The following is a 14,807-nucleotide window of genomic DNA, read 5'->3' as shown; positions in this document are numbered from 1 at the left end:
TTTTCTCCATTCCTTAAATTCTTATATATATATATATGGTTTCGGGTTCAGTCCCACTGCGTGGCACCTTGGGCAAGTGTCTTCCGCTATAGCCCCGAGCCGACTGAAGCTTTGTGATTGAATTTGGTAGGCGGAAGTTACTGCCGTGTGTGTATATGTCTGTGTATGTGCTTGTGCTTCTCTCCCAGAGAGAGAGAGAGAGGGAATATATATATATATATGTATGTATGTATGTATGTGTGTGTGTGTGTGTGTGTGTGTGAAATTATAGAGTAAAATATATCACAGGAGCATGTACACTGACAATTAGGAAGTAATTTAGTTATTGATTGAGAGGTACTGTATCAACTAAGTAAACAACTAAACTCTCTTTTGAAAGGTTTTCATAGCAACATAGAATACTTACAAAATCAAAGAATGCTGAATCTCCATCAAAAATATTTCTGTTGTCATGTTCAGAAAACTTATGGGTATTTTTATAATTAACCTGGAAAAAGACAAGACTAAACATGCTTAGTTTGGTCAAACAAATCTATTAGATAAATACAAAAATAACAAAATAAATATCAATATCAAATTTTGACACAAGGCCAGCAATTTCAGCAGGAGGTGGGGGTAACTCAGTTTCATCGATCCCAGTACTCAACTGGTGCTTATTTTATTGACCCTTCCCCCACAAAAGATGAAAGGCAAAGTCGACCTCAGTGGAATTTGAACTCAGAATGTGAAGACAGATGAAATGTTGCTAAGCATTTCACCCAGTGTGCTAACAATTCTGCCAGCTTGATGCCTGATAGCAAAATAGATATTAAAATCATATCAAATAATAACAACAGCAACAACTATAATACTATGACTTCAGGTAAAACAACGACTTTCCAGACATTGATGATTTGGAGCTTCTTATAATCAGCAATGATTTACAAGCTAGAACTTCAAATTCTTGCAGCCACCAGATTAGTTTACTAGTACCTTGCACAGTGTAGTAATAAACTAGTATCATTTATGTATTTCATGTAATTATTTAAGCAAATTTAATAAAAGGAGTTGAGGCACAATGTGTAATATTTACTGTGTCTTTGACTTTGAGAAAAAGTATATTTTTTACAAATGGTCACTACCTTACAAAAACTATATCAGCTAAGCAAATGGCCTTCTCTAAATGCATTATAAAACACTATAACATATTCAGAGTGCTATTTCAGAAAATTATCTGTTTTCTTTGAGCATACAGAAGACAAATTTCAGTGGATCAAAATGAGTAAGATAGAATATGGTAAATTTGCCTCTTCAATTCCCCAGAAGTAGATTTAAAAAAAAAAAAAAGACTTATACACATATAATATGGTACCAGTAAGTTATACACTTTCCTCAAAGAACAAGTAAACATTTGCCATTTTTTCCTTTCTCAGAATCAAATATTCACATAACCACAACAGTGACAATATTTGGAATGCTATTAGTTTCGATATCCATCTTTAGACATGAGAAAGATCAGAAATGTGACAACAATTTATGATATCTTGGTCAAATAAAAGCAGATCATGGAAAAATGGTACACGATATGAAATTAATGAAACTTGACCAAATCCAAAACTTCAACATAAAATATTCTCTTTAGCTTCTTTATAATCTGCTGGAGTGGCCCTTTTCCTGATACTTTTATGCACCAATGCAGTTTTAAAAAATAAATTACTTCCAAAGATGATGCAACAGTACAAAATAATGATGCAACACTTGCAGTGTAAATGGTTTCAACAAGTAAGGAGAAAATCAGGAAAAATCTGAAATTATTTATTTTGCCCCACTTACCCATTGTGTCCCATCCATTTGTTTAATTTTGAGTGTAACCATCCCTAGCTTGGAACCCCCCCACCAAAAAAAAAACCCAATAATCCAAATGGCTTTGGAACCAAAATTTCTGGAAAATCAATGTTTTACCTGTAATAATACTTGTTTCTGATTTAGGTACATATAACTTCAGGAATAATATCAAAAATAAAAATAATAATATTAGCAATAATGAAATTAGTATTAACAGTATAACAGTATAAGAGGATGGTGAATTATCAGAAATAGTAGATGCTAGTCTTTTGGGACTCTTTTCTATGGCTTGAGTTCAAATCTCACTGGCATAAACTTTATTTTTTTTCCATTCAGGGTCAATAAAATATGTGCTAATAATGCACCAGAGTTGATTCAGTTAAATACACCCATCCCAAAACAGAAATGGTTTTCTTGTGTATATTTTTTATTATTAAGGAGTACATTTAAATGAATAAAAAAAGGAAAAGAAATCAATAATCGATATCAACAACATTAATAATAGCATTTCATATAAAAAAAAAATTCACTTATTTTTGTTGTTAAAGTGTGTAGTTGAATGAAAAAAAAAAAGAAAAAAGAAAAAATGGAAGGAAGGGTGAGACAGAAATCAATAATAACCACACTAATAATAGTATCAGCATCAATAGATTAGGAGAGGTAAACGAACAACTCTTGTTAATTCTATGTTGATTTACCAAATCTTTATGCAAATAACCTCCTGCTATCAAAACCGTTTGGACATCATTATCCAACTCCTACTCTATTAGACAACATAGCCAACATACATGGTATAAACTGCATGATGATAATATTTAACCAAGCCTAATACAACTATATTTAAATGCAGGACGATATCAATGGACTCTCGCCAATGTCCTTGAATTCCGTGTTTTATCTGAATAAGTGATGAACTCGTCAGTTGTTTACACTTAGTGGGAAAAAAAAACAACAACAAAACATCTGCTTGATAAACTAGTCTTTCATTATAAGCTGCATCTAATTGTTGGCCCACTATTAAGCAGTATTTCTTCCTCTGCACTTCCTTTAAACACTTTTTATGTCGCTTTGTATGTATGTACATACACATACACACACATCTCATCACATCGCATCACACATGTTTTCTCTTCCTTTCACATCTTCATCAGTAGTTCCCAGCAAGTATTTCTGAACCCCAGGAGGTTCGCAAAAGTAGCATGAACTTTGTTCAAGATTTTAAAAGGCTGCAGTGTAAAATGCATGATTAGATCTTTCAATTGTGAGATGAAACTGGATAAACAAGTTTGTTGTTAGTCTATAGGATTGGATCATTCAGTTGACAAACCTTTCAAAAAGCCCGGTGTCCATTGGAAAATTCATTTCTGTATAAAAGGAGTCCTTGGCAGTGAAAAGATTGAAAGTCATTGATCCACAGACCTACATTATACCAGATATATGCTCAAGTTGAGTCTACAAATTACATCAACTTATCTATGCAAAATATTGATTTCAAATTTTGGTGTGGGCTAGCAATTTCAAGGGAGAGGGTAAGTCGATTGCATTGACCTGAGTACTCAAGTACTCAACTGGTACTTATTATATCGACCCTAAAAAGATGAAAGGTAAAGTTGACCTTGGGTGGAATTTGAACTCAGAACATAAAGACAGGCAAAATGCCACTAAGCATTGTACCCAGTGAGCAAACAATTCTGCCAGCTCACTGCCTTTTCTTTTCTTTGCAAATATTAAATGGTAAATACAAATATGTAATATAGCACCACATGGTACTAGTCTGGTGCCACATAAAATTAACATAGTAACACATGATACTAGTCTAATGCTGCGTGGTACTAACTTAGTACTACATTGTACTAATCTGATATTATACAGTACTACATGGTACCATATGGTGCTACATGGTACTAAATGGTACTACATGGAAGTTCATGGCACTAACTTGGTACTGTATAATCTAGTACCGCTTGCAACTAATTTGATGCCATATAATATCCATCTGGTACTACATGATCCCAATCTGCTTTACCACTTATTACAAAAAAATACAAAACAAAAACTAGTCATTACCGCTGCTTTCTGCTGAAATGGTAGGGGTTGATCATGTGCTCTCACTTTTGATATTTTCAGGAATGGTTCTTCTAGCATCAGTTTTGTGGTAGTGTCTTTTAAACAGTTGTGGCAGGTAACACCTTTTCCTTGGAGGTCATACTACAAAGATAAATATATTAGTCTAATAAATTGCACAACTAATAAACTTTATACCATGCTTTAATACACCTATCATACAATTATGGTGGTCCACCCTTCAATATACCTATAATTATACCACATGGAGCTTAACAACAATGTAATTACATGTACCAAGAACGAAACATCTATATGGTTGCTCTACATGCTAGAAATGGCAGCCAAATTTTTCCCCCAATTTTACACACTACCATTATGAAAAATCAAGGATGCATTTGATAATATAGTCCCAAATGAATAATCTGGGGTAAATATGACTGGAATGCATTTAATAAAATGTCTGTTTGATCAGAGCCAAACTGAGGACTAAAAAAACATCAGTATAACAGATTTTTAGTTGGGACTGAGACAGAAACTTATATTTTAGTGAAGCTTTGGAGTTGTATTTGAAGACTGAACCAATCATTTTTCTTATTTTGATTGGTCTATTTTTCTTTCTTAAGGACTTTATAATAGAAAAGCAGTGTCATACAGATTAAAGAACAGAGAACAAAACTTTCATAAAACCTGGGTGGAGATAGCTAGCCAGAAGTTATGTCTTTTCCTATGAAATTCACATATGTATAACCATACAAGAAGCACCAGTCTTTACGTGCTAGATCTGTGACCAAGTCTGCATATTAAGAATTAGATTTTACAGTTACATCCAAAAGTTCTCTTCAACTTTTACCTTTACAGGCTGTATAGTAAAGAAGTTTGCTTCTCATCCAGTGGTTCTGATTCAATCACACTGTTGCCCCAGATCAAACAAAATGGATTTGGTTAAACGAAACTGAAAGAAACCTGCTGTATATACAAGGGTTAGTTGAAAAGTTTATACGCTGATCAAGATACTCTCATGGAATGTGACTAAATGAGGTTTATTTTTTAACATATTCCCCCTTGTGATCTACACACTTCTTCCATCAGTGTTGCAATGCTTGGATCCCATTGGTGAAGAAGCTTGCATCTTGTTGGTAAAAAGAAAATATTATCAACAGCAGATATGGTGTCATCATCACTGTGGTACTGGTTTCTAGCCAAGTATATTTTCATACTGGAGAACAGATAATAGTTAGATGGGACCAAATCAGGAGAATAGCGAGATTGATCAACCTGCTCAAAACCACAGCCATGCACAGCAACCATTGAAACCAAAGACTTGTGTGCTGGAGCATTGTCCTGATGAATTCAAACCCCTTTTGTCAGGTTTCCTGGATGTTTGGTGTTGATAGCCATTTGTAACTGCTTCAGAAAGTTGGCATAGTACTCTCCATTGATGATGTGGCCTTTTGAAGACAATCAATAAACGCAATGCCTTTTGCATTCTCAAAAACTGAGGTCATCATCTTCCCTGCAGATGAAACAACCTTAGCCTTCTTTGGAGCAAGTGAGGAGGGGTGCTTTCATTGCATGGATTATCTCTTTGTTTCTGTCTTAAAGTGATGAACCCAATACTCATCCTGGATTAAGAAACATTCAAGGAAACCAGCTGGATCTGCCTCAAACAATGTCAGATTTTCCTGTGATGTCATCCACTTGGTGCACTTTTGATCAAGTGTTAAGAGACATGGCACCCACCAAGCAGAAACCTTTGCCATGTTAAGTTCATTGTGCATAGCATGCTAAACTCTCTCATGGGATATGCTAATAGCATTGGCTACTTGATTTACAGTCAATTGCCTGTCATCCATCACCATGTGGTGAACATGATCAATATTTTCCTCGGTGGTGGTGGTTGTGGGACATCCAGACCTTGGATCATCTTCAAGAATTTCTCTTCCCCTCCAAAATTCAGCTGCCTTCTTTTGCATTGTTGATAAAACTGGAGTGTCATTCCCTAATGTAGCAACCATATCGGCATGAATGTCCTTGGGGAATAAATCCTTTTTCTGCAGGTACTTAATTACGCCACAAGGCCACATTTATTCCATTTTCAAGAGAATTCATTATGAGTTATTTTTTAAGTCCTCTTTGAACAGTCAGATGTTAGTTTACCTGAACAGAAACAATGCAGTTATTAATAAGAAGAGTTGAAATTAATGCATGCAAGATTTTGCAGCTCTAGCATCACTCCTTCATAGTCAGTCTATGAGCTTTTCAGCCCACCCTCATGTGTGTGTGTGTGTGTGTGTGTTCTTTGCCCTCCCTTTGGTCACATCTACTGTCACTTTTTCACCAAACAGGTATCGTCTTTATATCATACTGTTTTTATTATTATGCCATTTACTTGTACAAAAATAGTCATTGTTTAACATTACAGAATGAAATTACCCTCAAAATGAATGGACCCTACCATATTTTAGCAATGCACATTTCCCAGCTGCATCCAAAAAAGGCCACCCAACTGACTGGTAATGAAGTCATTCACCAACACATTCCAACCTTTGGCCCAGTGGTGCTGTCCTCTCATCTTTTCCATTACTATTACACTGGCCTCTTTTTAATACTGTTGAGTTGCAAGCCATTGTCACTAAGGCTTTTCAACTCATTTATCTCTTCTTTTCTCATCACCCGTGTTGTGTTCTCACTTCAAGCACTGCTAACAACTTCGTCTAATCTCTCCTCTCCAGAATGTCAATCCTTGAGAATTATCACCCAGCTTATGTTTTTTCTGCAGCTGTTTAAGAGAGACATTAAATACAATGATTTCACCAGTGACAGAGGGTCTGTGACGGCTATGAATGTAGCTTCTTTCTCTAGACCAAACCATTAAGAAAAAATAGCAAAACAAACCCCCACAAAACAAAAACAAACAAAACTTGAAAGGAGGAGGAGAAGGAAAAGTTGTAAAAAAATATTCATGGATCATTTATTTTTGAGCTCAATGGTATATATTGAATAGAATTAGATATTATGTGTTGATAACAAGTACTGACATGCCTAAGCGGGTTTTGGCCATTTCTGAGAACAGCTCTAAATACCAATCTGTTCAGTAAGCCCTAATTAATACAGAAAGCAAATGTGGTATTCTATACCACAATTCAGGATAGTAAATGTGACTGATAATAAATCTTGTTCCTGATAAGAATATAAACTGTATTTTCTTACACTTGACTACAATTACAACAATCAAGTTTATACTTGCATATATTCTTATTTTCTTGATAAGAAAATAGGAATATTTATGCTTGTTTATACTATTATTGACAAGGACAAATGGTTTATATATGATATGCTGTTTTAGAGACACTGAAAGCCTATATCCACATTGAAAAATGAGCTTAAAGTAATGAGAAGAGTAATGATAGAAATACTTGTGGTAGTGTTGTTGTTGTTGTTGTTGTTACTGCTGCATCAATGATGATGATGACAGTGATGATGACAATGACAATGAGGATGATGATGATGATGACGATGATGATGACGATGTTTATGTTAATGAAGATACCTTTAGCAGGGTAGGTTTATATGATTAACTAATTTAAAATTCAAAAGTTGAAAACAATTTTCTTCTACTGAAAATACCACATGCTGTGTAAACCTGAAAAAGTAGACATTATATATAGTCAAACAAATAAACTAAATAAAAGATTAACCAGTGAAGAAGGAGCTTCTAAATGATTGCTCAACCTGCTAGAAAATGGCGGTGAAATTTTCCTCCCCCTCTGACATCTTAAAAAAATGGAAGGAGACATCATCATTTAACTGCCAAGTTCCATGCTGGGATGAGTTGGATGGTTTGACAGGGTTTGATTAGTATGTATGAGTGAGTTTTTTATGGCACCAGCAACTAGTGGAGTCAACATGTTACATGCAAGACAAGATCCCCTCACAGAGTGGGAGTGCAGTATTGAGGGAGGTGGCTCTGTGCCTGGTGTTGAGAGGTAAAAGTAAAAAGAAGGAGAGAAATATGTGGAATAATGTATATCTTGAACCAAGATGAGTGCCTGCAAGACTGCTGAGAAGTTATCCTCAAACTGGAGGCCTGGCCTAAATGCTTACAATAGAGTGTATTCTACTAAAGATACCCAATGGCCAGATGATGGTGTTAAATTGGGCAATGGATTAAGCCAACCACTCAAGAACACAAATAGTCCTATCAACGAGCTTCTACATAGTTTCTGTCTACCAGATGTCATTCACAAGTCTTTGAAAGAAAATTGACCAAGGTGCTGTTCAGTGGGATTGAACTTCAAACTACGCAATTGAGAAACAAAATTCTTAAGGTTTTATTGTTTTTGTTATTTAATTTTGTTCTTTGTTCTTTGACTAGAAACCTATCCTTCATGCTCCTTTTTACAGATCACTTTTAATGCACTGTTTTCTAAACCTGAGAAGAGTAAGTAGGCGTGCAAATTTTGATTTTGTGCTCACAAAAAATTTTAGGAGGTGTGCCTTCACCATCTGTTCCCAGGCCCATGTTTATTTTTAGATGATAAAATGGGTTCCAAAAGACATAAAGAAGCAACTGCAATGAAGTGATTTGATTGTAAGGGCTTTTGTTGTAATCATAGAAGAAACAAAAGACATGGAGTGCATATTAGTAATTTAAAGATGTTGAGTGCTGTTGGTAATACAAATTTGATTAAGCAGAATGGCCTTCAGTTAAGAATGTAGTTGATATGCAATCCAATAGATAAATAGTCCATAGTAGGGCACATTAAAAACCCTATATTGTGTAAGACAATTTTCAGGATCAATTTTTGTTTTGAAGTAGGGACACTTACTTAGCTGAACGATGGTAGTCCATCCCATGTAGCCTTTTTGTGAGAGAAGGGGTCAAACTCGAGGACTGCTCTGGACAGTATAAATTCTAGCTTCACCACTGAGTAGGGAGTTTTACTGTCATAAACTTCATAGACTTCTAATAGTTAGAAAGGGGATGAAATTGAATGTGAAGGAGGAGCAGATTAGGAGGAATGACTCCAGAGTATATGGGCCTGAATAGGAAAAAAACACTGCTCACAGTAATGGAATAAACAGTAAGAAATAGAGCTGCCAATTGACTCCATTAAATCAAACCTTTTGCTTAATGTAAACAAAATTGAGCTAATAGAAATAAGACAAAGTAGTCAATCGCAAATTATACAAGTTAGCTAGGCTACAAATGTATTTTATGCATTTTGTATAAATGTAAGTCCTTTGACTACTGGAGATAAGGTTGGACAATTGTATTGTAGTGCTGATGATGGCTGATGAGATAGAAACACATGTTCATGAGTGTCCTGTTATCTCCAGACAATAAGCTTGTACTTTAGTGGCATGTTAACTTTGGAGAATTCTTGATTCTTGGGATTATTTCCCTTTCTCATGTGGAGTTGATCTTAATTGCCATTTAGTAATTATCACATATCTACCAGAGGCAGAGATAAATCTAATAAATCAAGAATGTTCATTGTATGATATTTGATAAACATATATTCATATCATCACCACCACCATCATCACAACCACTATTGTCATCACCATTGTTACCATCATTGTCATTGTTGTTGTCATCGTCATCGTCGTCGTCATCGTCATCGTCATCGTCATCGTCATCATCATCATCATATTCGTCATTTAATGTTCATATCTATCTATCTATCTATCTATCTATCTATTTAACTATATATATATATATATATATATATATATATATATATATATATATAAGAAGAAAAAGAAAATGGACACTGGGAAGTTAAAAATTGTTTATTATTAACAGCAGGTTAATCATCATCCCTTACAGCTGTTTCAATTAATAAAGGAGAATGAATAGAAATGTTATAGAATCAGCCAATTGAAAAACAACTGAAATAAATACAAAAAAAAAAACAACAAAAAAAAACCGTGATTCCCTAAAACTCATTCTTTCTCTTTCCTCTCTTCTGCAAATCTTTCCCTTTTTTTTGACATTTCTTTTTTAATTATAAAAACAATAAGCAATAAAATTCATACCCAGTCAAATTCATCAGAAGCGGGTAGTTTAAACTTTTTCTTCATATTATGTTAATTCACGGTAAAGTAAGTCGTTCATTCACCAAGATAAAAAGTTAATAAAACGCCAAGATTGAGAGTCGGCGGCTGCAGACGACAATCAAGAATGACGTCATGAATAAGCAGCAGTTTCGGTTGAAACAATAAGCAAAACGAATGGATTCGTCATTGGCTCATTAGATCAGACACTTGATCACTGACTAAAAGCTCGATGGTTCGAATCCCATCGGCGGTATTGTGTTGACAGGAAAGAAAAGACAAATTGCATTAGGGTCACATTTGATAATATAGTCCCAAATGAATAATCTGGGGTAAATATGACTGGAATGCATTTAATCAAATGTCTGTTTGATCAGAGCCAAACTGAGGACTAAAAAAACATCAGTATAACAGATTTTTAGTTGGGACTGAGACAGAAACTTATATTTTAGTGAAGCTTTGGAGTTGTATTTGAAGACTGAACCAATCATTTTTCTTATTTTGATTGGTCTATTTTTCTTTCTTAAGGACTTTATAATAGAAAAGCAGTGTCATACAGATTAAAGAACAGAGAACAAAACTTTCATAAAACCTGGGTGGAGATAGCTAGCCAGAAGTTATGTCTTTTCCTAGGAAATTCACATATGTATAACCATACAAGAAGCACCAGTCTTTACATGCTAGATCTGTGACCAAGTCTGCATATTAAGAATTAGATTTTACAGTTACATCCAAAAGTTCTCTTCAACTTTTACCTTTACAGGCTGTATAGTAAAGAAGTTTGCTTCTCATCCAGTGGTTCTGATTCAATCACACTGTTGCTCCAGATCAAACAAAATGGATTTGGTTAAACGAAACTGAAAGAAACCTGCTGTATATACAAGGGTTAGTTGAAAAGTTTATACGCTGATCAAGATACTCTCATGGAATGTGACTAAATGAGGTTTATTTTTTAACATATTCCCCCTTGTGATCTACACACTTCTTCCATCAGTGTTGCAATGCTTGGATCCCATTGGTGAAGAAGCTTGCATCTTGTTGGTAAAAAGAAAATATTATCAACAGCAGATATGGTGTCATCATCACTGTGAGATAGAAACACATGTTCATGAGTGTCCTGTTATCTCCAGACAATAAGCTTGTACTTTAGTGGCATGTTAACTTTGGAGAATTCTTGATTCTTGGGATTATTTCCCTTTCTCATGTGGAGTTGATCTTAATTGCCATTTAGTAATTATCACATATCTACCAGAGGCAGAGATAAATCTAATAAATCAAGAATGTTCATTGTATGATATTTGATAAACATATATTCATATCATCACCACCACCATCATCACAACCACTATTGTCATCACCATTGTTACCATCATTGTCATTGTTGTTGTCATCGTCATCGTCGTCGTCATCGTCATCGTCATCGTCATCGTCATCGTCATCGTCATCGTCATCATCATCATCATATTCATCATTTAATGTTCATATCTATCTATCTATCTATTTAACTATATATATATATATATATATATATATATATATATATATATATATATAAGAAGAAAAAGAAAATGGACACTGGGAAGTTAAAAATTGTTTATTATTAACAGCAGGTTAATCATCATCCCTTACAGCTGTTTCAATTAATACTCTGTAAATATTAAGTAAGTATTAAGTTGATATGATCTGAGTAAAATATCTTCAGAGGGGAAAAAATATATTCTTGGATGTTTTGTATGTGTTTGTATGTTCATTATAGCAGACTGAATGATATTGTTTATAATTTGTATTGTTATATATTCAGGCGAGGGGTTAGGTTTCTTGTCAAAGAACAAAGAAAAAATAAATAACAAAAATAATACAACCTTGTTTGTAAAAGTATATAACAATATAAATCATAAACAATATCATTCAGTCAGCTATAATGAATCCATAAGCACATATAAAACATCCAAGGACATATTTTTTCCCTCTGAAAGTATTATGCTCAGGTCATATAAATTTAATATTTACTTAATATTTACCGAGTATTAATTGAAACAGTTGTAAGGGATGATGATTAATCTGCTGATAATAATAAATAATTAACTACCAAATCTTCATTTTCTTTTTCTTCTTTTATATGAATATAAACTATATGTTTATATATATATATATATATATATATATATATATACCAATTATTTTAAGGAAATTAATTCCTCCAAAATACTAGGTATTGAACCAGCATTTCCTTGGATGAAACCATCCCTTCATGATGTTATTACAACCTCTAATTGAGTTGAGTATATATATATATATATATATATATAATACATCCTTTTGTTGTTTACACCACCTGTCCTCGTCTGTTGTTGTTTTTTTTGTAAATTCTCCCATATATATATATATATATATATATATATATATATATATATATATATATATATACATTACGTACTATATAGTACATATACATACGCATATATGTATTTATATATATAGATAGATATATATATTTATAAATATATGGGTACACACACACATATATATATGATATATTATATCACAAACACATTTTACATATATATATATATATATATATATATATATATATATATATATATATATATATATATATATATATATATACTTTATATGCGAGGGGTTTGTGTTGTCAGGTTGTGTTCCTGTTTGTGAATTTGGTTTGTGATCTATTGATAAAAGGAAATCAATAAAATAAGTACCAGGCTGAAATGATTACTGGAGTCACGAAAATAGACAAAAATCCTTGTTAGTGGTGCGCCTGTTTGGTTGCAATCCAATAACTGCAACCAAACAAGGACACCACTGGCAATAAAAGACTCAATGTATAATTCATTTAGATAACTCAGGAGAGAGAGAGAGAGAGAGAGAGAGTGCATACCTTCACAACATCCTCCACACATACACACACATATGTATGAATGTATGCATAAATAGACAGACAGACAAACAGACAGACTGATAGATAGATAGATAGATAGATAGATAGATAGATAGATAGATAGATAAGTGTAAGGATAGACATGTAGTGTTAATATTTCTATTGATCAAAATAGAATCAAATAAGAAAATTGCGATCTGTAACTACTTTTAATAAAGGAGAATGAATAGAAATGTTATAGAATCAGCCAATTGAAAAACAACTGAAATAAATACAAAAAAAAAAACAACAAAAAAAAACCGTGATTCCCTAAAACTCATTCTTTCTCTTTCCTCTCTTCTGCAAATCTTTCCCTTTTTTTTGACATTTCTTTTTTAATTATAAAAACAATAAGCAATAAAATTCATACCCAGTCAAATTCATCAGAAGCGGGTAGTTTAAACTTTTTCTTCATATTATGTTAATTCACGGTAAAGTAAGTCGTTCATTCACCAAGATAAAAAGTTAATAAAACGCCAAGATTGAGAGTCGGCGGCTGCAGACGACAATCAAGAATGACGTCATGAATAAGCAGCAGTTTCGGTTGAAACAATAAGCAAAACGAATGGATTCGTCATTGGCTCATTAGATCAGACACTTGATCACTGACTAAAAGCTCGATGGTTCGAATCCCATCGGCGGTATTGTGTTGACAGGAAAGAAAAGACAAATTGCATTAGGGTCACATTTTGCGAATGAAGTATTTTGAACGGATATTACTGATAGAGGCTGAGTTCTGATGCCGCCGAGCTCGATTTTATCTTCCATCCTTTTGGGATCAATAAAATGAGTACCAATTTAGCACTGGCATCGGAAAAATCGATAAACCACTTCCCCACAAAACTGCTGGCCTTGTACCATAATTTGAAACCATTACTGACAGTGACGTAGCGCGAGGTGTGAAGGGTTCGCGGACCGCACCAGTTAACAACTTTATATACGTATTTGCTATTGCTAAAGGTATATTCCTTAAAGGGAAGGACACGGCCAATTTGGTTACTGCAAAGAGCGACACTGAGGTCTACTATAAATGCTGTTATCTGTCCTGGTCTGTGATAAAAATGCTTACACTTTCAATCTACTTTATTTCTATTTCCACATTCCTAAGTGGACGAAAGGTTAACGTTATAAAGCTAACAGATAGACATTAATATTTACACAATTAGATTAGCCATATCAAAGACGTTCCTGTCGTGACTATGCCGTTACATTTTCGAACATTTTCGTTTATTTTCCTTTAGAAGGAGGAAGTAACCACAACATATACTTTATTTTCGTTTAGATTGCTGGGAAGAAAAATGTTCAACATATTGACTTAAGAAGTTTCAATCTGTGTTACTTAGTTTTTAAAGTTAATATTTGAAAATTTCTGAGCTGTACTTGCAATTTGATAAAAAGAAATGAAGTAACTACATCAGGGAAGACCCATTCAAACCATTTAATAACACACAAAGCTATTACACTCTCTTTCAGTTTAAATTTATTTCTTGAAGTGTCAAAATTTTTGTCATACAATAGTGGCTTGTTCTACTGTAACTGAATCAATTGAACTTTGTTGATCAGGTTGTTATTGTGGAACAAAAACGTTGACACCTTATGGAATAAATTTAGATTTAATGTGAATTTTTTTTTTTTTTAAAGCTGTGGGTTATTAAGTATTTATAAGAGAATCAATAAAGCATTTATTGCTATATCATACATTTTCTGATAATATTATATGTATGAATCGTCGTATCTACACAAGATGTCTGAATTACGGTTAACATGCATGGTGACTACCTCATCCCATTTGACTTTGGGGTCTAACAGGGTGACCCATATGGACCTGCTCTATTTGCACTGGGTATTGATGATGTTACCAAGATGGGAACTGACCTGGACTTGAACGTTTGGTATATTGATAATGCTTGTTTAG

At 33.7% G+C, this 14,807-nt stretch overlaps 1 protein-coding gene and 1 pseudogene across 1 annotated transcript in view; both read right to left on the bottom strand.

Annotated features, from left to right (window-relative positions):
- LOC128249369 (uncharacterized) overlaps positions 1-10,091 on the bottom strand; it is a 19,254-nt gene extending 9,163 nt beyond the window's left edge. The window contains exons 1-3 of the mRNA XM_052972716.2: positions 9,934-10,091; positions 3,892-4,032; positions 407-487 (exon numbers count right to left, since the gene is read on the bottom strand). Of these exons, the coding sequence (XP_052828676.1) occupies positions 407-487; positions 3,892-4,032; positions 9,934-9,978 (267 nt within the window). The 5' untranslated portion in view covers positions 9,979-10,091. The remainder of the gene's footprint in view (positions 1-406; positions 488-3,891; positions 4,033-9,933) is intronic.
- On the bottom strand, positions 5,256-5,984 carry LOC149132634 (histone-lysine N-methyltransferase SETMAR-like; annotated as a pseudogene).
- Positions 10,092-14,807: the final 4,716 nt, after the last annotated feature.

This window comes from Octopus bimaculoides, chromosome 14 (genome assembly GCF_046866305.1).
Source record: "Octopus bimaculoides isolate indiv1 chromosome 14, ASM4686630v1, whole genome shotgun sequence".
NCBI classification, from domain to species: domain Eukaryota; kingdom Metazoa; phylum Mollusca; class Cephalopoda; order Octopoda; family Octopodidae; genus Octopus; species Octopus bimaculoides.
The sequence above is the reverse complement of the archived record's forward strand: the minus strand, read 5'-3'. Positions and strand labels throughout refer to the sequence as shown.